Genomic DNA, 23,258 nt, shown 5'->3' with positions numbered 1-23,258 from the left:
TCACTTTATATACACAGAACTCCATTGGGTGATGTATGAAAAACAGCAGAAAACACCTGCAAGGAGAACTGAATAGCTTGTTTGATGGGTATGAGACCTTTAGCTTTTTCCAAGGTGGTTTTATGTCCAGTATTTTCTTGGAATGGTCATTTCCTGCTAAGGACTCTAGTCTATACAATCAAAGAACCAGTGGAAGTCATGGTCATCTTGTAGAATAGTGAGCTCCCAAGGATCGGTCCTGCTCCCTGCATCTATTAACTATAATTTTCTTTAGTCTATACTCATATATTAATGTTGTTTGATAGAAAATCCACCTTCCTTGCAATAGGAGAATCCATGCAGTTGGTTTAGACATCTTTAACCAAGGAAGGAGACGAGACCTTCAGCATTAATGACTCAATGTCATACATAACTCCCATTGTTTGGAGAGTTTACTTAGGATCACTAACCACAGTTATTATTTTTCTACCACTCATCATTACTCCAAGAAAAAGATGAGCAAAGACTGAACTTAATAAATAAATAAATAAATAAATAAATAAATGAATAAATAAATAAAATAAAAAACTGAGCGCATGTATAACAAAATCTTTACTCCTATTGATTTGGGCAAAGAATTGGTTACCTTTCTTAAATTAACTTCATATTGATTAGTACTAAGACCTTTATTGGTACAGTTTTGCTGGCCTTCTCTAAAAAATGGCTCTAATATTTCTTTCCCCTTTGAGTAGTACAGGAAAAAACCTGACTCCGGCCTTTAGTGAACCAGTGACCTTAAAGTAAAGGTTTACAGCATGATCCTTATAACTTTGCTCAGGCAAAGTTCCCTGGACTTTCGAAAGAGGCATCCTTAGGACTTTTCTAAGGACTGCAGCAAAGAGCTCAGACTTGCTCTTGGGAGCTCACTTGGCTTGCCCACACTCTGGGTACTCCATGGGATTACTGAGAAACTTTAGGTCTCTGAAGTTACATGCATAGGGCAGTGGTTCTCAAATTCGACCAGCGTATACATCAGAGTTTCCTGTTTCAGTAGTTGGACCCAAGAATTTGCATCTCTAACAAGTTTCTAAGTGCTGCTGCTGCTGCTGGTGGTGGTGGTTCTGGGGCCACAATTTGAGAACCACTTCTTTAATTTGTTTGTAGAGAAAGAAGTCGTGGGATTGTGTCCCAGTACTAGAATGGGGAGAATACAGGTTCTGGAGTCAGAGAGAAATGGGTTCAAGTCTGAGCACCCCTATTTGTAGCATGACCTTGAGTCAAATCATATCTCTAAGTCTCAGTTTCTTTATGTTTGTAATGGAAATAACATCTGATTTATGGTATCGTTGGAAGTTAATGTGTGTCAATCAGGAGTGCCCCCATTTCCTGGCTATACATTGGTATAAGGAAGTGCTCTCTCTAAGTAGTCTAATGTTTTCCCTTCATGAGGGTTAGTGAGCTATTTTAGACCTGGTTTATTTGGTGTCCTAAGTAATTAGCAGACACAAAGCCAGGGTCTACTAAAAAGACAGAGCCTTCAGCCTAGGAATATTTCTTGCACATCTATTGATTCCAGTTGTGGCAGTCTGGGCCTCTGGGTCTATTTTCCCTGAAAGAAAAGGGCTATTGCCAATAACTGAATCTCTAGTTATTGTCATCTGAATGTGTAGGATAGCTGTTATTACCATAGCAGTGTGTGTGCATGCACACATGCATGCTTGCATGTATGCTCCTCTAATTTCTCTGCTGCCATGATTATGCCTACACTGTAGAGACTGAGGCTGCCCACACTGGTCTGCCTTCATCTTATATGGGCTCCAGGGGACCTTCAGGTGAGAGGAGTCACACATCCAGAACATTAGAGACTCTCTGAATATCTGTCTCTGCCTTTCTGTGGGGCCTCCTCTCTCTCTCACTGTGGAGATGGTGCTTATAAAACGTTGGCCCTGACATTAACCCTGGTGGTTGCAATCTTTCTGCTCTGAAAGATAAGGAAGAGTTGTTAGGAGAGCCTCAGACTTGTACTGGGGTGCACTCTAGAATTTACCAGAAGATGTCGCTATAGGCTTAAACCAGCAAACACAATTAGGGAAGGAGGACTATCAGCTAAACTTGACATTATGGGAGTCTAACGCACCCAGCAGCACCCATAATACATGCCTGGAAAAGCTTGTTGAAAGATTAATCCAAATGTGTCACTGGACTTCATAAATTTATTTTTCCCCCAAATAATCAGACAAGCTGCCACTAAGCTATCACTGCAGGCCCAGAATTAAGGCTCAATAAATATGTATTGAATGAACGAATAAATACCAAAACTAGAAGTGGAAGGAGGGAGCCCATGGGAATAGTAGTCACTTTTGTTGGTAAAGGCTACTAGGGAACAGAAGTTGCTGCTCATTAGTAGTGGGTTCTTACTTAGATAAATTTGAGTGGCACCAGAAAAGTCAGGTCCCAAGGAAAGTAGTGAGGCAAATGAAGGTAGTCTTGCCCCCCTCTCCAGCCTCCTTCCCAGATGATTCTCCTATGCCCCATGCTTGTTTATTCCCGAAAAACATGTAAGGTGATTAAAAAAAAAAACTTTCTGTGATTTTTTTGCAAGGCACTTAGAAGATTATTCAGAGTCTTTATATAATGAGGCATGTCCTTCTCAATTCCCAACTCTTGTCCTCCTCTTCCCTGGAATAGTTCATTAAATAAGCAATTAGAGGAGTTGCTGAGATTCTGCTCTGTGCCAGGTATAAAGGCCGATATGCAAAGCTAGAATGGATGACATGAGAGTTATCAAACAATAGCCAAGAGCTCCTGTCCTGGAAAACATAATTTAAGCAGAAATACAAACAATTGCAATTCAGTATCAAAAGTGCTTTAACACAGAATGAAATATGGAGGTGCTGCGGTGACACAAGGAAGAGGTGATATAGCTGGCAGCAAGTGATGAGGGAAATTTTCTCAGAGGAGACATAGTATTTGGACTGTAAATTGAAATATGAGTAGAATTTTCCATTCAAGAAAGGAAGGTCACACCAGGCAGAGGAAATACCATGCGCAGAATAGAGGCATACAAAATAGCTCCCAGGGTGCCTGAGTTGCTCAAAGCCCAAGACTTGGGAGAAACGTTTCCTCAGAGGACACCAGCCAACAGACTTAGCCAGCCAGGTTGTTGAGTTGATTCCTTCTGGCAACTCATGCATGTGTACAGAGCCATCACTCCTTCAGATGGGAATGAATAAGCTTCAGAAAAGCTTCATGCCATTTCCAAGGTTTCTTTTAATGGCTTCCCCTCTGCTTGGTGTTTACTGTTGCTTTCCTTCCACAATATGCCCTTCCATGACCTCATCTTTTATCCATTGAACCTGGGTGGAAACTCATTTCTTATTAAAAGCCCACCCCAGGCTTGTTTCTCCCCTCAAGTGTGCCTGATCACATCATAAGCCTTAACGTTTCTAGGGTGTGTTACATGTGTATGCACCTGCTGTATATGAGTGTGTGTGGGGTATATGGGTTAAATGTTTGCTAGTCTGCTATTTGAGCAAAGAACTTTATCAGTTTTCAGCTTTAAAGTGAAGATAGCCTCAAAGCAAAGCCTCTGCTCTTGCTGACATCCAGATGTCCTTTCTGTGGGTAAAGAAAAGGAGCATTTTGATGCTCATAGAGTCAACTCTCCTATCTTGGAAAATTAGAATGCGAGTGAAGGCTGAAACCAATGTAGTAGCTTGCATATATGCCATTGGTAGATACCATGTCTATTTCAGTCAATAATTAACCAAGTGTTTATTTCTGGAGGCCCTAGCCTTCACTGCCTATCTCTACATTCCATTTCTATATCTGTATGAGGCATGATGTTATGACAACAGTGAGATTCAAGGATATCATATCAGATACCCTTTCAATGAGATTTTGTTTTTGAATAAGATATCCTTATTAGACTAGATATTAGAAAAAAAATGCTTTTGTACATTTAGTAAGAAAGAGTAGGATTTGTGTTCACTTATAATTCCATATCACTTCAGTAAGATCACTTACTTCAATTGAGTCTCCATTTCATGATCAGTTAATGGGGGTTTAGAGGTGAGCTATGAAATAAAATGGGTGCCTACTTAGCAAATGAGGTCATTGGAAGGATGTTGTCATTGGTTGAAACAGAGGACAAGGCCAATGTCCTAAGCCTAAACTTTTCATATCAGCAAATTTGGTGAAAGAATTAGCTCTATGGACAGGCTAGTGGGACTCACAGAGTGGACAACAGCACAGTTCACAGTTCAAATGCCACTAAATCTCCATCATTTCCCTGTAGCCTTCCTTACTGGCCAGTGAACATCACATATGCCATACACCTCCCTGACATAATTTATGTCACCTGATTGTTGGTCATTGTGCTTTGTTCATAGGAACTTCCACTACATCACCATCCTTCGAGACCCAGTGTCCCGGTACTTGAGTGAGTGGAGGCATGTCCAGAGAGGAGCAACATGGAAAGCATCACTGCATGTCTGCGATGGAAGGCCCCCAACCTTGGAAGAGCTGCCCAGCTGCTACACTGGTGATGACTGGTCTGGCTGCCCATTGAAAGAGTTCATGGACTGTCCCTATAATCTAGCCAACAACCGCCAAGTGCGCATGCTCTCTGATCTGACCCTAGTAGGCTGCTATAACCTCTCTGTCATGCCCGAAAAGCAAAGAAACAAGGTCCTCCTAGAAAGTGCCAAATCGAATCTGAAGCACATGGCATTCTTTGGCCTTACTGAATATCAGCGGAAGACCCAGTATCTGTTTGAGAAAACCTTCAACATGAATTTTATTTCACCATTTACCCAATATAATACCACTAGAGCCTCTAGTGTAGAGATAAATGAGGAAATCCAAAAGCGTATTGAGGGACTCAATTTTCTGGATATGGAATTGTACAGCTATGCAAAAGACCTCTTTTTGCAAAGGTATCAGTTTATGAGGCAGAAGGAGCATCAGGAAGCTAGGAGAAAGCGTCAGGAACAACGTAAATTTATGAAGGGAAGATTCCTTCAGACCCATTTTCAGAGCCAGGGCCAGAGCCAAAATCCAAGTCAGAATCAGAGTCAAACCCAAAATCTGAATGTAAATCAGAATGTGACTCAGAATCTCATTCAGAATCTGACTCAGAGTTTGAGTCAGAATTTGAGCCAGAAGCAGAACCCAGGCCAAGAACAGAGTGATAGCAACACCAGCAATGGCACCAATGACTACCTAGGCAGTGTAGAGAAATGGCGTTAAAGGCTCCCAAAGGCTTTTGACACTTCTTCCAAAGCACCAGTGAAAATATGGCAAATCTTGAAAGACAAGAGTGTCCAAACACATTCTGCTTCCTTAAATTTGGAAGTGAAAAAAAATTAAGATGTTGCCTTTACAGTTGCCTTTCAATTAAATGTTATACTGTGCGTGAATAAAACACATTTCAATATGTAATTAAATTGTCTTTTTTGGGGGTTTGTTGGAGTATTTATAAAATCCCAAAGCCAAACTAGACTCACCAGAAATTGCTGTTTAGATATTTTAAGAAGTTCTTAAATTAGTTACAGAGACAAAATGAAAACAAAGTACAATCATTTAACTTATGACTCAGAAATAGACTTTAAATTATTTATGATACACTGTTAAAACTCAATCTTGGAAGCAGACATTCCTTCATCTGGAGTAGGCATGAGTATAAACAGAAAAAAAACACTAAAATTAAACACAAAGCCTTTCATTTTCATCTGATTTTAACAAGGAGTTTATTTAAATGGAGTAAGAATTGATGGTAAATTTTACCAAACTGTAGAAAATGAAAAATTTCTCTCCCAAATATGGATAGTTTTATGCAAAAATATTGGCTTTTCAAGTAGAACAGGACTCATCTTATTATTTAAGAAATGTGTAAAATTTTAAACTTTTCTACCTTTTACTACTGTTCAAAGGTTTTAAACAGGGTGTATCTCTTATAAACAAAACACTTTTTTTTCCCCAAAAAATGAAATAGCAATGTACAGATTTAATTTCCAGATGCTTTCTGGGCACTGTAATTTCAACAATTTCTGAATCTTTTTGGCGCTGCTTCTCATTCATTTTAAAGCTTCTCTGAGTTGTGCTCATTCTGAACTAACCCATTTACAGAATCTTTCCTCGTCATCTAAATGGTGTTCCTGAATTTATTGTGATATATAATCCTGGATTAAAGTCAGGACTTTCTATAGAACTGTCTTATCAATGTTTGTGCAGTGAAGTTCTTATCAAAAAACTCTTGAACAGGATAACGTCCCTAAAAATATTGTTATAGTTATTCTTGATCATATAAAATTGAACCTGAATGTGAATGAATTGTCATTTACTTTTTGTACATTTTTATTTTAATGTTTCCAATTGGGCTGGCTATTTCTAGCCCATTAGTTCTTTTTCGTGTTTACAGAATATAGACAATTACAGGAGGAAAAAAAAAAGGTAGAATAAGCAATAGGGTAGCCAGAGTTATTCAGTAACACCAAAAGCTGTATCTCAATATTTTGAGTTAACCTTCTACCAGCTTTTCAATTTAAAAAGAACAAAAGGAAACTGTTCTGCAGTGAGGTTAAGTATCAGCATATGAGCTGAGGAAAGTGATTAAGTATCATCAGTCAGTATGTAAATACTTTTAGGGTATCAGTTATGAATAGAGCAGGGCAAAAAAAACTGTATGTAACCCACTGTGCATCATGATTCTGGAAAGTTTCCATTTTACAGGTTTTGATGTGTTTTTGTAAGAACTTACATTGACCCCCTGGCTGTTTATCAATCAAGGCAACTGAAAGTGGCATTTATGTTTTCAAGAAAGTCATGCTTAGAATTGTGGCCACAAGGTCACATCTTGAAAATCTGCTCATTTGTGTGATCTGGTCTGTAACAATATGGCCACAAACTGGACAAATAATTGATTATTTGAATTTAAAAATAAATTTTCTTGACTCTGAGTTTGTTTCAGTATATCTAAATTTTGCTTTGTCTGATGGTATTGTAGTCCAGGGAATTCTGAGAACTGAAAAACTGAAAGGAATTTAAAAAAAAAATCAAACATACATTGAAGTCAAAGTGTTTTAGAGTGAAACTATTTTGTGTACACTGTTTGTTTTTAAAATACAGATTCTGTAGATCGCTGTGGTGTTTCAGTTTTGTTCTGTTTTACTTGGTAATTTTGCTCTTAAAACTGATAGTTACTGTTGGAAAGCAGGATGACGACTGAGCCAGTGGAAATCCTTGTTGCAGAAAATCACTTTGTGTTATTACTGTGATGTGCATGGTTTGCAGAGATTAAGTGCATTTTCTCTGTCTATACTGATACTTGTACATAGGGGATGTTATAAATATATGTTTTTGTCAGCATCATATAAATCCCACAATTTCAACTGTAAACATCCATCCAGTGGTGTAGCTTTACAAACTATTCATTGATTTTATGTAATTTAATAATAGATATGAAATAAAGTTTAAATTGCAGACTCTGAGTAATTTCATGGTTTCAGTTAAGGTTTGCAGCCTCTAGACATTATGACATCACAGACAGAATTCTCTTTTCTCAAGGAGTTCCTTTTTTCCCTCTTGGCCACTAGATATGGAAATGAGATGGCCCATTCTAATCTATCACACTAAAATGGCCTTAGCTTTGGGTGCTTCTTTCTGGGAGTCCACACTCTTTCCTCTTTTGAGTTAAAAGTTGCCAATGAAAGACAAGTTTTGCTATGTATCTTAGCTTGAACTACTATAACAAGACAACATAAACTGGGTGGCTTATCAACAGAAACTTATTTCTCACAGTTCTGGAGGCTGAAAGTCTGAGAAAGAGGTGCCAGCATGGTCATAGTCTGGTGAGGACCCTCTTCTCCATGGCAGAATGCTGTCTTCTTGCTCACATGGCAGAAAGTAGCTTGCTAGCTCTATGGCCTCTTCTTTCAAGGGGACTAATCCCATTTATGAGGGCTTCACACTCATGACCTAATTACTTTCCAAAGGCTTTACATCCAGATAACATCACATTGAGATTAGGGTTTCAACATATAAAATTTGGGGAGACACACATTCAACCCATCATACTATACAAATGAATTGTGTGAGTTTTAATTTAAACTTCATCAAAGCAGATACCTGCATGTCTAAGAGCAGGTCAGAAGGAAAAATAGTGCTCCTTATTTCTTATCTATCCCACCTGTCCACTGGGTAGACATTATAGTAAAAAAGTAAAAAAAAAAAAAAAGTAAAAGTAAGCATTATAGTATTGACTTTTAAAGTCATGGAACACAATATGCTCTACTTATACATATATATTTTTCCAAACAAACTTAGGGTTAGGATTATAAATGGGGATGATTTGTCCTTGCCCTTTTCCAAAGAAAGTTTACATATCAGTTCCTTAGGATTCACAGGAAGAAAGCTACACATTTTGAGGGTTTAACTATACTCAGCCTGTAAAGTAACTTAGGAAGTTTTGCCCATCAACTGTTTATTTTTCAGTGGCTAAAGGTCCTGATTGTATAAGGGTCCAACGACCCCTTGGGAGGAACAGTGAACAGGAACATGGAGGTGCAGAACTTAAAAGATGTAAGAAATAAAGGCTGTTTCCCTTTTTCCTTGTAGAGAGTACTCTTGGATAACAGGGCTCTCTTACTAAAATGGTGAACAGGTAAAAGACCTGTACTATGCTTCAGATCACAAAGTCAGGGTTAGCTAATAAGGAAATTGTCTATTAAGGTAGTGTAGATAGGAGCTATAATGAATAAACAACTCATTGATTCAATTCCTAAGGATTCAGGATTCTTAATGAGAATTATAACCAAATAAGAGGAGAGCTACTTTTATTTATTTTTTTTGAAAGGGGGTGTGGGGAGGTCTGCAAAACCTGCCACACTTGGTGGGATGATTTCCTTCCATGGGAAGGGGGACGAAAAGAAGCATAAAATCACATGACAGGCTTGAGACAATTATAATCTCCCCATGCCTGAGACACAGAAGAGACCACAGGGTAGTCCAGGGAGGGGATGTGAAACTCTCAGCTTTCTTGCCATGTTCTAAGGAAGAGTTCCTTCTATCTTGGCTTCACTAAAGATTAAACTATGCAAATAAACAAAACCTAGGTATTTGTCAAAAATCTAACAAAACACAGTGTAAATTTTCCAAATTTAATCGTATGAGATTGTGGAATAAGGCAATCCTAATTTCTCAGATGGCAAGAGTGAGGTGAACTGACAGTTTTAAATGTCACAGTAATAGTAATAGATCAATACCTTAAAAATTCTAAAGTAAATGTATGACACATTAAACAGATCTTCACAAATGTTTTAAACCCTCAGAACTACCAGAAAATAGTATCTTGAAAACAGTAAATCCACTGTTTCTAAGTGCAAAAGACAGTGTTCTGAGCATCTAGAGCAGGGGTCCAAAAACTATGGACATGGCCAAAAGCAACCTTCCAACTGCTTTTGTAAATAAAATATTTTTGAAACTCAGACATGCGCATTCTTTACATTTCCTCTGCCTGTTCCCACACTACAGAGGCAGAAGTAGTTGCAACAGAGATATTATGAACTGAAAAGCTTAAAATAGTTATCTTCTTGCCCTTGAAAGAAAAAAAAAATTGGTCAACCCTTGAGTTAGCCAATCAAAATTTCCTAAATAGTAATGTCTTGTCAGAGTTTATAATGATCCCAGAGTCTGAGAGAATAAAGAGGTGTGATTCAAGCAAAACAACATACTCCCCAATGACAACACAAACAACATTTATTGAATACCTACTACATGAAAGTCATAGTATTAGGCTTGAGAATAGGGAAGAATCTGATCTTTTCTCAGGATTATAGAAATCTAAACTAAATACTCTATCAAAGAGTATACTTCTGTGTGTTTGATTTGATGGTCATAAAAATTAAAACAATAGTGAAGTATGTAAAGTAAAAAATGAAATTAGCTACACAACTCTCATTTCCCCAAAATAATAACTACTGTAATTATGTGATTTTTTCCAGTTCTCTGTCTTGTTCTTGTTCACATTCTTCCCTCTCTCTCTCTCTCTCTCTCATAACATTGATAGCAAAAATGAAAACATGTCATCATTGTTATTCAATTCTCTTCTTTAAAAAAAAGATTAACAATATATCATGATTTTCCTTCTAAAACTGGAATATAATGGATGGTTTACCTTAAGCCCCCCAACTGAGTACTGCTGATGTTATAGGTTGAGAGTATAGGCCCTGAATCCATATGGTTTAGGTTTGAATCCCAGCCCCATCATTTACCAGTTTTATGACCTTGAGGAAGTCACTAATCTCTCTATGTCTCAGTTTTCTCACCTGTAAAAATGGAGAAAATAATAGCTCCAACTTCAGAGGATTGTTGTGAAAATTAAATGGGTTCACGTTTGTAAAGCACTTAGAACAGTGCCTGACACAGAATAAGCCTTATATGTGTTTGGTAGTATTGTCATAATTATTGTTATTAGTATGAAGGCTAGATATCTGATGAATGCTCATGACTTTAATAGCTAAAGACTGACTTTGAAATCAAGAGTTGAAAATATTGGCAAGAAAATAAGCAAAATGTAGTATATATTCTATTATGACTAAAAAGGCTTTTTCTGAAAATATTATATATATATATATATATTAGAAATGTTACATAATTAAATGTGTGAAGACCTATCATCCAAAGGTTTACTTCTGAGTTTTGAATATAGCCAGAAGTATTCTGAAATATCTAATCCACAAAATACGAAGTAAGTCATTGATACTCTCTCCAGCAATGAAAATGCATTATCTGATGCCCCTGGCTGATTTGGGATGTGCTTTATTGCACTTAGCAAAACATGAATGACCATCAGCACCCTTTCTTTCCTACCCCTCTCTCCACTCAGCATTGCCAGAGTATGGGCCTGTTTGCACAATAAGATCTGAGTGGGTCCCAAAGGTCTAACTGCCTCAAACAGACCCAGGTTGGCACCTGGAATTCCCACACTCCAAGTTTACACTCTGAGTGAAATAAGACTGTCTAGTAGACTCTATTAAAATGCATATATGCCATCTAGGAGGGAGAAGAGAGAGTAACCCATTAAAAGTTAGCACATACTAGTTTATCAGATTAATAGTCACGAAGATCCCTCAGGTAAGGGGTCTCAAAACACTTGTAAATTCAGGTAGTTCCCTTCACTTTAAAAAAAGAAAAGGAAAAACAATAGTTTTCTTCTATCCCATTTGAATTTTAAAATTTTTATATTGTTGCCTTAAGGGCAAGATAGGGTTCAATAATCCTCATTAAATCTTATTAAGTTGTATAAATTCTATGCTTATTATACCTGGTTAAATCTTGTGACTTCACTAAACTTGGTAAGATTTAATGATGCCTGAGTCTAAGAAAAATTTAATAGATGTTATGACTTAAAAGTGCTCTACTGGATTTCATGTGACTTAAGAGGACCTGAGAGGAGATTTCAAGTCTAAAAAGACTTACCATAGCTTGGTAGGCCCAAGGCAGCCAGCTGGAGCCATTCCTAATCAACCTTTTCACGAATTAATTAAAACACAAGGGTGTTTTTCCTTAGGTCTGAAACTAGCTCAAACAGGATCATGTGTCCATGAAGGTCCTTGGGATTACATGGCAACGACTTCAGGAATTTGATTAAAGGAGCAGATTTAGATTTCACAAAGATGCACAGGAAGAAAGAAAGGTTAAGTAAGGAGCCTCAGTACTAAATCCTAGTCAATATCAATAGGATTTATCAAGAATGAGTTTGACTTAACAGGCATCAGTGGTTTTCCAATAATCCCCAGTGCACATTGCACTTGAAACTATGTTTTCTCCAAACTCCCAGAAACTTAGCAGGGTGGAGATTGCTTTTTTTATTATTTACTAGTATTCCCACTCTAAGATTTGTCCATTGCCCCCTGGATGATCACAATACCTTCTTAATTATTCTCCAGTCCTCAGCCTCTTTCTTGACCACCACACTCATCATCCTAAAACTGTCTCGAAACCTAATTCATGGACTTGTAGCCTCATATTCCTCTCTGGTGTATTTGTTTAAAGATGCAGATTCCCTGGGTCCTACTATAGAGGTTCTGAATCAGAATTGCAGGTGCATAAAAAGAGGTTCTGCCTTTTTGGTGAGATTCTAAGATGATTCTAAGATGCTTAGGTAAATTGGAGAGCTAATGTCCTTAATCATCAATCTGATCACTGCACTGTCCTTCTTAGAAAGAAGTCCTTCTCAGAAAGATAGGGGCTCTCTACTATCTGCAATGGAAGTTCAGTCAGCTAAATGCACAAATCTCTATAATCTGACCTCCATGCTTTTCTCAGACTTGCTATTGGCTGCCACCCTACTTGAACTTGAACTGTTGCTTCAGGCTAACATTATTTATTCCCTGTTCCAGGCATGGGCCTTCTAAAATGAATTTGAATAGGAGTTTTTGAGGTAGCATTGATTCTAGCAGGCTATATATAAAACCTTACATAAGTTGATTGTCATCTTAATGGTTTTAATGAACTGTAAGTATCAATCAATTAAAACCAAAAAGCAAGTAGCAACCAATTATAGCAAGCAAGTAAAGCAGGTGAAAGTTTTCACCCTGAATGTGTTTGTACAGAGCAAATGAAGACAACACCAAGTGGGCATAGTTCAAATTGGTAGAACCTCCATAAGGCGTGAAAACAAATGGATCATTCAGGTCACATTGGGAAGCTCTACTCTCATTCCCTACTTGATTCCCATAGGTTGGGCCACCATGCCCCATGTGGTGGCTAGGCCAGCTCCAGACTCAGGAAGTATGCTTATCCTGAGTCTAGAGACATTTATTTAATCACCTTTGATCCAGTGTCCAGCTTCCGGTAACTTGATTTCTGTCCTATATTCCATTCATTTGACAAACCTGAATTGAGCACTTTACTGTGAGTTAGGCCCAGTGGGGAGGTTTATAAAAGGATTTATCAAGAAAGTGACTCCCAGTTGCATCCCTCTCTCAGGTCTAAGAGCCCTGCTTTAAACCCCCATGAATAAAACCTCCTGATAGAGCTGCCTGTTTCCAACTGTCTTTAATCCGCAACTGTCTCCTGTTCATAGAAGCTCTGTGGAGGAAGGCTTTGACAGCTCTACTTGAAGTACTTAGCTGGTTCTTTTGAATGGAAATTTCTGAACTTAAGCTGCTGGAGATAGTCTTAACAGCTGCACTATACACACAGATAGTTTTAACTGCTGTACTACACACACACACACACACACACACACACACACACACTTCTTATTCACCCAGGAGATTTCAATGCTCATATTTGCCAATATTCGGTGAGACTCAGAGCTCAGCTTAAAAGTATGTTCTGACCAGGTGTGAAGAGTTCAACTTCTGGTGATGCTGATGATAATTATGATGATGATCAATACTGCTTATTAAACACCTACTGCACACCAAGTACTCTTTCGTGCTCTTCATATGATAATAGCAATAATAATGACGAGGATAAAGACAATAGCAACAGTTAATATTTTTGAAATTGTATTATATCTCAGACACTGTTACATACATAACTTCATTTAATCTTTACAACCACCCTGTGAGGCAGGAATAATTACTTCCCATGTTTTATAGAGGAGTATGCTGAGACTCCAGAAAGCTTAATTAACTCACCCAATACTTCAGAGTTAGAGGCAGGGGACTCTAACTACCTAGTTAGGCCTCCAGAGCTCAATCTCTTTATCTTATTCATTATTTAAAACATTTTATTATGAGAAGATTCAAACCTCTACACAAATAGAGAGAACAGTATATGGACTTCCACTTCTCCATTACTCAGCTTCAGCAATTGTCAACTCTTGGCCAATCTTGTTTAATCTATGTCCTCACTTCCCCTATAATCTATAATATTTTGAAGTAATTCTCAGACATCATCTGTAAATGTTTCATTGTGTATGTGTCTCTAAAAGAAGCTTCATCTCATTTTTTCTAAAAATGATGATGGTTAAGTTTTATTAGCTCCCATTATATTGAGAAGTAAATCAGGGTTCAGAGAGGTATTTCCCAGGCCACACAACTACTGAGTGGCGAGTCTAAGTTTCATATCTAGACCTGTCTGACTCCAAAGCCTTTATTCTATTCCAGATGGAGTTCTCTTCTATAGCAGAAGCTTCCTCCAGTACATCAGTTGGTCATAGAAGGCCTCGAACTCCTGATAAGACAACCTAGAAAATAATTTCTGGCTGCTCTAAAATTTAATTAACGATGGTTCATTTTCCAACTAGGAATACTCACAAAACATCTGGCTTCCTTTCAGGTCTTTAGATTCAACCTTGCTCAACACTTGTTGCTGGACCCACAGATACCCAGCCCACATTCTTGGAAGATAATTGCCTTATACATTTACCCTTGGAGAGGCAGCCTGAGATCCCCTGATCCTTGAACTCAGTATTATTAGACCTATACATACTCTTCTAGGTCTCATAAATGAAACCAGCCAACCTTGGCCCTTGGTGCCAGGATTTTTGATCAATATCTCTGTGCTTTTGTTTCCACAGGCAAAATTCCTGGTTCAATTCTGGGGCATTAGAAAATATTTTTAATTCTCAACAAAATGGTTTTGGGCTCCAGTCTGAGTTGAGCCCTCTGTACTTTATATATAGCATTTCTTATTAGAGACTGACCTATGCATTACTGCACTTCTGTAAACTGAAAAGAAGATGTGGTCTCCATACTTGGTAGGTAAGATGTATCTGGAAAGGTAAAAATTCCTTTGAAATCATCTGAAGGCATTAAAAAAAATTCTTTCAGCTCTAACACCTTCAGGCAAACCCATATCACATTTCCACCGCCACCACCCCCACCACCTTGCCCTAATTTTACAGGTTTACCTTGAGGCTCAAAAAGGGTAAGCGACTTGCCTAAGGTTACACACAGAATTAGTAGCAGAGCTGAGATCCCATTTCAGGTATCTCTGGGTCTGGTGTGTAAAGAACTGCCCTAATGTTTTAATAATAAAAGATTTTCAGCACTTCTACTTTTCTTGTACACTTTCTCTGTTCCATTGACTATTAGCCTTTGACCTAAAGCAGAACATTTTCTAGGATTCCTACTATAATAATCAAACTCCCTGGGTTCATAATTCTGGCTCAAACCCTTATTAGCTATGTAACTTAGGGTAAATGACTTCATCTTTTTGAGCCCAACTTTCCTCATTTCTAAAACTGAAATTATAATAGTACTTACCTCACAGATTTGTGGTAATGATTAAATGAGTTAAAATGTGCAAAGTATTCTAGAACAGAGTTCTGGTGCTTTGCAATTGATTGAATAAACATAGGTAAAATTTTCTAGCTCTGAAGGAATTGATTATTTTTGACTAATATATTTTATTCATTCAGTAAATTTTATGGAATACCTACATTGTTTTTCTTGGTAATGTTTAACCCCCCTTCCTATTCATTGTATTCTGATAAGTTACCCAGTAATCTGATTCACTAAAGAAAATTTTTACCTAAAATCCCTGCAGAATCTAGATTTATTATCTTTTTTTTCTTTTCCTTTTATTATTGTTTTTTTTTTGCTTTATATTTTCTCTCAATTTCCCTTCATGGGGTCCAGTGCTGTATTTTACACATAGTGAACACTTTATTGAACATAGTAACACCTGTCTAAAGTTGGCAGATACCTTTTGTTGATAGATGAAAACAATGTCTATTTATTCTCAAAAATACTAGGAATTACTATTTAGCAGATGCACATGATGTACACAGATCTGTACTCAGAATGTCCTGGGTATTAAGTACAGTACAGGCAATGCACACATTAGCCACATTTTTTTTTTGCATTTTTCATTATGATCATGGATTCTATTATTCAATTCCATTGTCAGTCCATTTGGTCCAGTTTTTGTTCTAAAGGTTATGATTGGTATTAAATTTTAGCATTATTTCATGCATTTAATTTTAATCCCTGATGTTATATAACCAACAAAATGATATCTTTGTAAATAAAGCACACTCAGTAAATATCTTTGAGTGTCATTCCAAATGCTTTAGACTGGCAGTCAAGGCCTTTCATGATTTGTTCCCTGCTGACTTGCCTGTCTTCTCTCTCAACACTTGCCCCTCACACTCATGCATCAGCCAAAAAGACCTATTTGAGTTCCACCCTTAATCCCTCAGTTCACCTCTAGGCATTTTGTACATGCTATTCCCTTTGCCTTGTCCACTTCAATCTTGCCTTCTGTCTTATCTTTGCATGTCTGTCCCATCCAGTAACACATAAATGCACTCTCTTAGTACAGTTAATCATCATCCTCTTTTAGATGCTGCTTCGATGTCACTACTTCTGGCAAGTCTTCCCCGACTTCCAAATTGGATTTAGCCAGCTCTCCTCTGTGCTCCCCTCAACCCCTGTGTTAATGCTCATCCCAGCATTCATCCAAGCACAGTAAATAGTCTTTTGTGTGAATGCTTAGAATCTTGTCCTCTTTGATTTATATGCACTTTGGAAAACTTGATAAGGGTATTACATTTTTGGAAGGTGATGAGTTAGGCTGTCTGAGGTCATTTATATCACTCACTCTTATAGTTGCCTATTTATCTCTCCAAGTAGTGATAAAGAGTAAGAGAGAGGAAATGTTTAGGATGAACAAGGAAGGCTACTCTGGGAGGTGCCATGTAAACTGCAAAGTGAAAAGTAAAAAGGAGCTGGTCATGCAAAGAGGAGAAAGAAGTACATTTTAGGTACTCAATACATATTTATTAACTGCATTAATGAATGACTGGTGAACTTTTAAGTGAACTCTGTTACAAAAGCTTATATTGTGAAGAGAGTCACTTATAAGGGAAATAATCACCCTTGATCTCTATGGTTTCTATCTTGGATTTTCCTCTACAGGCAGTCCAGGACTATCAGTGATCTAATATCAGTCCTGAGCTGGTAGTCCTTGAGATTATGACAGCAGGGAATGCCTCGATTCAGTCATTCATTCAGCCAACTTCTTAACAGGCCCCAATGTACACTATACAACATCTTGGCTCCTAACCTTGGGCAGCCTCCCAACCTGGCAACTCTTCTCTAGGAGCTCTCTTTTAGCAATAAATAGACTTTTATGTGACTATTTAAGATGTAATTTTATCGGATTTATATACATTTTGGAAAACTTGAGAGCAGTAGGTATGTCCTTAGAGGTGATGAAGTAGGATGTTTGTGGTCATTTTTATACACTGTTAGATATTGGATCCTTGGTCAGGAAGATAACCTGACAACACTCTGAACCTCTCTTACAAAGTTTATCACATGTTACCTTGAATTTTACTTTTTCATGCTTGCCTTATCTCCCTTACTGAACTCTTTAGTGTAAAAGTGTGCTGTTTAGACATTCTCTGTCTCCCGTTATTGACTTGACCATATAGCACACACTCAAAACATGTGTGTTTGGATTGATTTTTTCCCTTTGAGGAAGTTTATTGGGTTTTTCTTAATTGAATTATATTCTTGTAAAAACTGCACTAAGTTCAAGAGCAGTTTGTGACATAGTGGGGTTTCTTTGTATGTGGCCCACCCATAATGTGGGTGTATCAGTCAGGGTTTCAATTAGTGAGGCAGAACATAAGGATGTATATCTATAAAGAGATTTGTTTCAGAGATCCAACCACACAATTGTGGGAACTGGTTAAGCCATCTTTGTAAGGCAGTTGTCTTTCTGTTGATGTTGAAGCTTGAAGTCCACAGGACAGTAGGTTGAGAAGTAAAGATGGATGTAAAGTGGGGGAAAACAAGAACATGGTGGAACCAATGAGGATGGACTGATGTCCATCAACCCATGTCACTACTTGTTGCCTTGACCTTGATATCCTGGGTGTCCTGCAGAGGCCAGTCACAGAACTAAATACATACACACCTGGTCCAGAAGTTAGAGAAGCTGAAGGAGAATACAGGGAAATATAGAGCAGCTACAGACCTAGCCACAACCTTGCACCAGCAAGGTAAGCCAAAAGATAAGACACATGGTGTATGAGCTGCATCATGATTGCTGCTTCACTACTGCCCTCCAAATCTCTCATGAGAATCTCTCTTGTGGATTATTCTAACTGAAATATATAGGAAAGGGAATACTTAAAAATTTAATTCAGCCTAGGCAAGTGGACTTATTAAGCCAACACAACAGCCTTTATTCAGCACTCACTTTTTAGAACCTATAAGGTATCAAATGTTCCTTACTCACTTACAATAGAAAACAATAACCTGTTTTCATAAACGCTGCTTGAGTGTGTTAGAGTTGCATGTTGGACCAACTCAGCCTCAGTGTCTTTTGATACAAATATTTAAATATGTCACCTAATCACAACCCTCAGAGAAATGCCATGCTATTGGCCTGATAAAGTGATTTTCTTCTGTAGTGCTGTTTTTTGTTTATTTGTTGTTGTTGTTTTTAATGAGGGTCCTTTCCTGAATCATTTTGCTGATGAAGCAAAATGTATCTGGCTGCCTGTGCCTTTTAATAATTCTTCAGGAGCTATACAATATTATACTGGGGTTGTTTAACAAATCAAACATAGACCTGTTATTCAGGGTAAGTAATATTGGTGATTGAAGGAAACAGTACCTTTGTGAAGAATTTATTCTGGAATTCCATTTATTTGACTTTAAGGATTCCTGGTTGAGTCTTTAAGGCTGGTTGAGGCATTGAAACCATTCCGACAGGACACACACACACACACACAGAGACAGAGACAGAGACAGAGAGACAGAGAGACAGAGAGAAGGCTAGCATAGCCTGTCCTTTCCAATTTGGTGGCTGGAAAGAGAAAAAAAGACAAGATGGTAATGGACCTTTTGCAAGGTTTCAGCAGAGAGAATCTTGGCAATTTGCCTACTAGCAGGGAACATGTAGTTTATAAGTATAGCCACAAGATGGTATAGTGACTGTGCACATGGCATATACTTCAGAGTTGGTGAGGATCCAGGCCCTCTAAATATTCAACTTACTTGTTTTTCCATATGAGGCCTAAGCATTGGGAAGATAGCAAATGTGGAAGGGAGCCAAGGAATTTGAATGTTTAACCAAAATATTATCCACATGTTTGAAATGAAGAAAACCTATTTACAGTCATATTGGTTTCTGTAATCTTGGTGATGGGTACTGAATATGCAATCTGTAAATCTGTCAAGTAATTATGAGTTCTTTGCTTTGCCAGTTATACAGCAAACTAATATACTGTGGTATAAATTGGCATTTTTTATACAACAGATTCAGTTGCCACTGGGCATGTTCGATGGACTGAGAATTGGAATGGGACAGAGTTCTTATCTCTCTAACCATGAACTTTTCTTTTGAGGTCTGGATTATAAGGTTCATTTACTTTATGCCACTTAAATCCTGCACAGGATAATGAAATAACCATGGTCCAAGATGGAGCGAGAGTCTCAATTCAAATAAGTGTTACTGTCTCATCTGTTAGGGTCTTAATGGAGTATATGTTAGTAACATGATTTGTAAAGGTAGGCATGCGATCTGTAGGGCCTGGCTAAAGTTTCATAAAGAATAGTATTCCAAAATGGTTTGAAACTATCTTTAAGTGCTTTAGAAAAGAATGCACAACTTAACAGGTTGCTTGGTTTTCATTTATGTACTATTCTGAAAGATTGACTATATACATATAACGAAGAGTGTAAAATGGAGTAAATATTTTTGTATCAAAAATAAAAATTAAATGATGTAATTTTATAAAATTGTTGGTTTTCTTAATGGAAAACCTATGTAAAGATAGTTTTAAGATGTTACAAAAGATAAAGACAGGAGCAGTCTAGAAGAAAATAACTATACCACATATGACAAAGAGTGTGTGTATATATATATATATATATATATATATATATATATAGCAAAAAGCTGAGAATGATAAACTAATTGATAACCAAATTAATAAAGGTCTTTTTAAAATTTTTATTTTATTAGTTTCAAGTATACTAATTAAGATATTTGAACAAGCAGTTTACAGAAGAAATTTAAGTGGCTAATTAATATACAAAAAGTGCTCAATCTCATTGGCTAATGCAGAATAGTACCTTGCTACTGGCAATGGGGAAATGCAGATCCAAACAAAAAGATAAATTTTTTTGCCTCTCAGGAAGAAGTTAAAAAGAGATAATATTCAGGGTTGTTGATGGAAAGAGGTACTCTCATATACTCATGAGAGTAACCGATTTGAGATGGCAATTTGGCAACTTCTATCAAAACTTCTAATATGTATGCCAAGAAATTCCACTTTTAGGAATGTATCATCTCTATAGAAATACACAAATATGTGCTCAAATGTGTGTGTGTAAAGATACCAGCACAGTATTCTTTACGCCAGAAAAGATGGAAAACAATATAATTGTCTACCAGGTCAGCGGTTAAACAAACTGGTATATAAATATCATGGGATATGCAGTTGTTAACAGGAATGTGTCAGAACTACATGTACTGACATGAGCCAATCTGTGTTCTATGCATTTAAGGAGTGTGTGTGTGTGTGTGTGTGTGTGTGTGTGTAAATATACAAAATCTGGGAGAACGCACTCCAAACTGATAATACTAATTAGCTCTAGCTCTGGTGGAGAGTTGGATTGCCGATGTGAAGGAACACTACCATATTTTGCTTTATATACTACTCTCTGTACTTTTAATAATGAGCAAGTATTAACGTATTATAAAATTTAAAAATAAATTTATTTAAAAAACCAATATTAAGATTATAAAAGTTGTCATTTCTCTTCTCAAAGCTTCACAGGTGCCCAAATAATCCTCAGTAACAAGCTAAGACCTACACGAGGTAGAGATTAACAACTGTGTGCTCCTAATACCACTTAATTTGGTTCTTTTCAGGCCCACAGAATTCTCTTTCATTACAAGTGTTTCCTGGCTGTCATTTGGCAGTAGCTCCCCAAGGGACCCTATGAGGGCTTGAGATGAGGAACATCAAAGTTAGCTAGAAAATCATGTTTTACTTTACTCAACCTCCTTTGTTGTCTTAACTAATCGAAGACTGTTTTCCTCTTTACCTTTTGCATCCTTTCTTATTTTAGTGGCTTCCAAATTAACTATGCATAATCGTGCACGTTAGACTTGTCATTAGACTTTCATGATCTGACTAGATTTGGACTTCTGTAAAATCATTCTGACTTACTTCCCAGAGCTTTGAGGAATTATAACTTCAACAAATCCTGTATTTTGCTCCGTTCTCTTCTTTCTTCCCAGGGATTGATAATGATGTAATCCATTCCTAGACCCATAGAATTGCCTCACATTTCTCTCATTACCCCCTGAGGTCTTTTTATTATGGTTTTTGGTTTGTTAACAACATTTGCCTTCCCATACTGCATTTTATTTAATGTTCTTCATTTCTGAGTATCCTATATATTCTTGCACCAAGATAGCATTCATCAAGACTCTATCTACATTCAGTTCTTTAACTATTTACCCTCAGAGGAATAATTCCCATGATGAGTGGTATCCATTTTATTTCATTAATTTACCCTCTTTACTGAGTGGTTGCCTTAAACATGTTCTTAAGACGTATTTAGTAACTTGTAGCCTAGAGTACTTTCTTCCAAAATGCATATAGTCACACATCGCCATCAGATTCTAACTTGCAGTTATATTTGTAAATGACTTGTCACCCTTTTCCACTAGCTCCCCTGTTGTGTATATCTATAAATAACTTCTCTGAGATCCCCATCATTTAGTTTCTCTCCTACCTTAACTCTCTATGACCTCCTTTTTGTCTTATCCTAAAAGATAATACATGTCAAAGACTAGTCTGTCATCTTCCTCCGCCCTTCTATCATATCCTCTTCTAGATTTATTTTTTTTTGCTGTTATATGTGGGGGTTAAAAATAGTTGCCATCTATCATGTAATTTCTTATCTCTGGGTTAAAAATATTCATTATTTTATTTTCCTGTAATTAATAGGCATATTTTGTCTTCCATCCAATGAAGTATTAATGAAAATATCAAGTAGTGTCAACTCCAGGCCATTTCCTTGAGAAACACAGCACAGTGTGCTTCCTTGTTTTTGGTTCTTACTAAACTATTGAAAACTATTTTGTCAATATCATCCTATAGTGCCAACTATATAAGGTCTGAACCATATTTTTCAAGCTAGAAGCAGAATAAAAAGGTTTTCTAAAGTCAATATATTATGTTGTTTGCTACCCCAAGTCTATTGGCTTGTCATCTGTTACCAATAAAAATTACATTAAGTCAGCAGGATTTTTTTTCCTTCATAATGTAGTATTAATTGTTACTCAGCACTCTGTGCCGTTCTTACCTTTTTAACTGTTATTATGGAATTATTTTTTAATGTTGTCCTGTGAGTAAAATTGAATTTATTTTACCTTTCATGTCTGTGTTGACTGTTTATCCCTTCTTAAAAGGTAGGTGGTAACTTTGTCCTTTTTTGATCTCCAGTAACTCTGGCTTTCAAGAATTTCCAAACATGGTACATTAGTTCTTTGAAGAATATAGATGATTCTTTAAATACTTTGAGATGAAAGTCCTAAGAGACTATTTTTAATGGTCAGTACTAATTAAAATCGCTCAGTACTAATTCTGTGCACATAGGCAGCTCATGTTGCCTGCTGTGATTGTGTGTGTGTGTGTGTGTGTGTGTGGGTGTGGGTGTGGGTGTGGGTGTGGATGTGTCTGTGGATGTGTGTGTATTAAAGGTTTTTTACTTTAATGTCATTTTTTTTCAACTACCTTCCCACACAAAGAGCCTCACTATTTTCTCTTCCTTTAATACAATATATAATATTTTCCTATACTTCTGTTGTTAGCAGTATCTTATTCCCAGCTTTGGCTCTCTCCATTTTATCTTTAAATGTAGCTGTTTCAAATCTGTGGGCAAGAGAAATAATCTATTGTCTAAATGTTCATGCAGGTGGTTTTGCTACAATCCATTTATGCCAAGGATTGCAATTGTTAGCTCCTGAAAATAGTGTTGGGGAGGAGGATAATGCCTGAGAAAGCCCCTTCTAATCCTACAGTGAGGCTTGGCATCCAGAGTTTAAATGATTAATTTCCAGTTACATAAACCCCATGTTTTTTTTTCTCTACATGGTATAGTAAATCTTTTTAAAATAAATATACAATAGGAACCTGTTCTCTGGACTTTGCTATTTAGATTTCTCCCTTGTTTGTATCATGATTCTGTTTTCATTAATGTAAGCAAAGTGTAAAAATTAGAAAAAGTAATTTTATGGATGTACATACTATCCAATCCATTTTTATATTTTGGCAGACAAAAAAA

At 37.0% G+C, this 23,258-nt stretch overlaps 1 protein-coding gene across 1 annotated transcript in view; it reads left to right on the top strand.

Moving 5' to 3' along the window:
• Nucleotides 1-7,469, top strand: part of HS6ST2 (heparan sulfate 6-O-sulfotransferase 2) — a 306,999-nt gene extending 299,530 nt beyond the window's left edge. Inside the window, 1 exon segment of the mRNA XM_016127819.2 lies at nucleotides 4,371-7,469. Within this exon segment, the coding sequence (XP_015983305.1) occupies nucleotides 4,371-5,229 (859 nt within the window). The 3' untranslated portion in view covers nucleotides 5,230-7,469.
• The last annotated feature ends 15,789 nt before the right edge of the window (nucleotides 7,470-23,258 follow it).

The sequence above is a fragment of the Rousettus aegyptiacus genome, unplaced genomic scaffold (genome assembly GCF_014176215.1).
Source record: "Rousettus aegyptiacus isolate mRouAeg1 unplaced genomic scaffold, mRouAeg1.p scaffold_m13_p_9, whole genome shotgun sequence".
NCBI lineage: Eukaryota > Metazoa > Chordata > Mammalia > Chiroptera > Pteropodidae > Rousettus > Rousettus aegyptiacus.
Note: the sequence above shows the minus strand (reverse complement) of the source record. Positions and strands in the feature narration are given on the sequence as shown.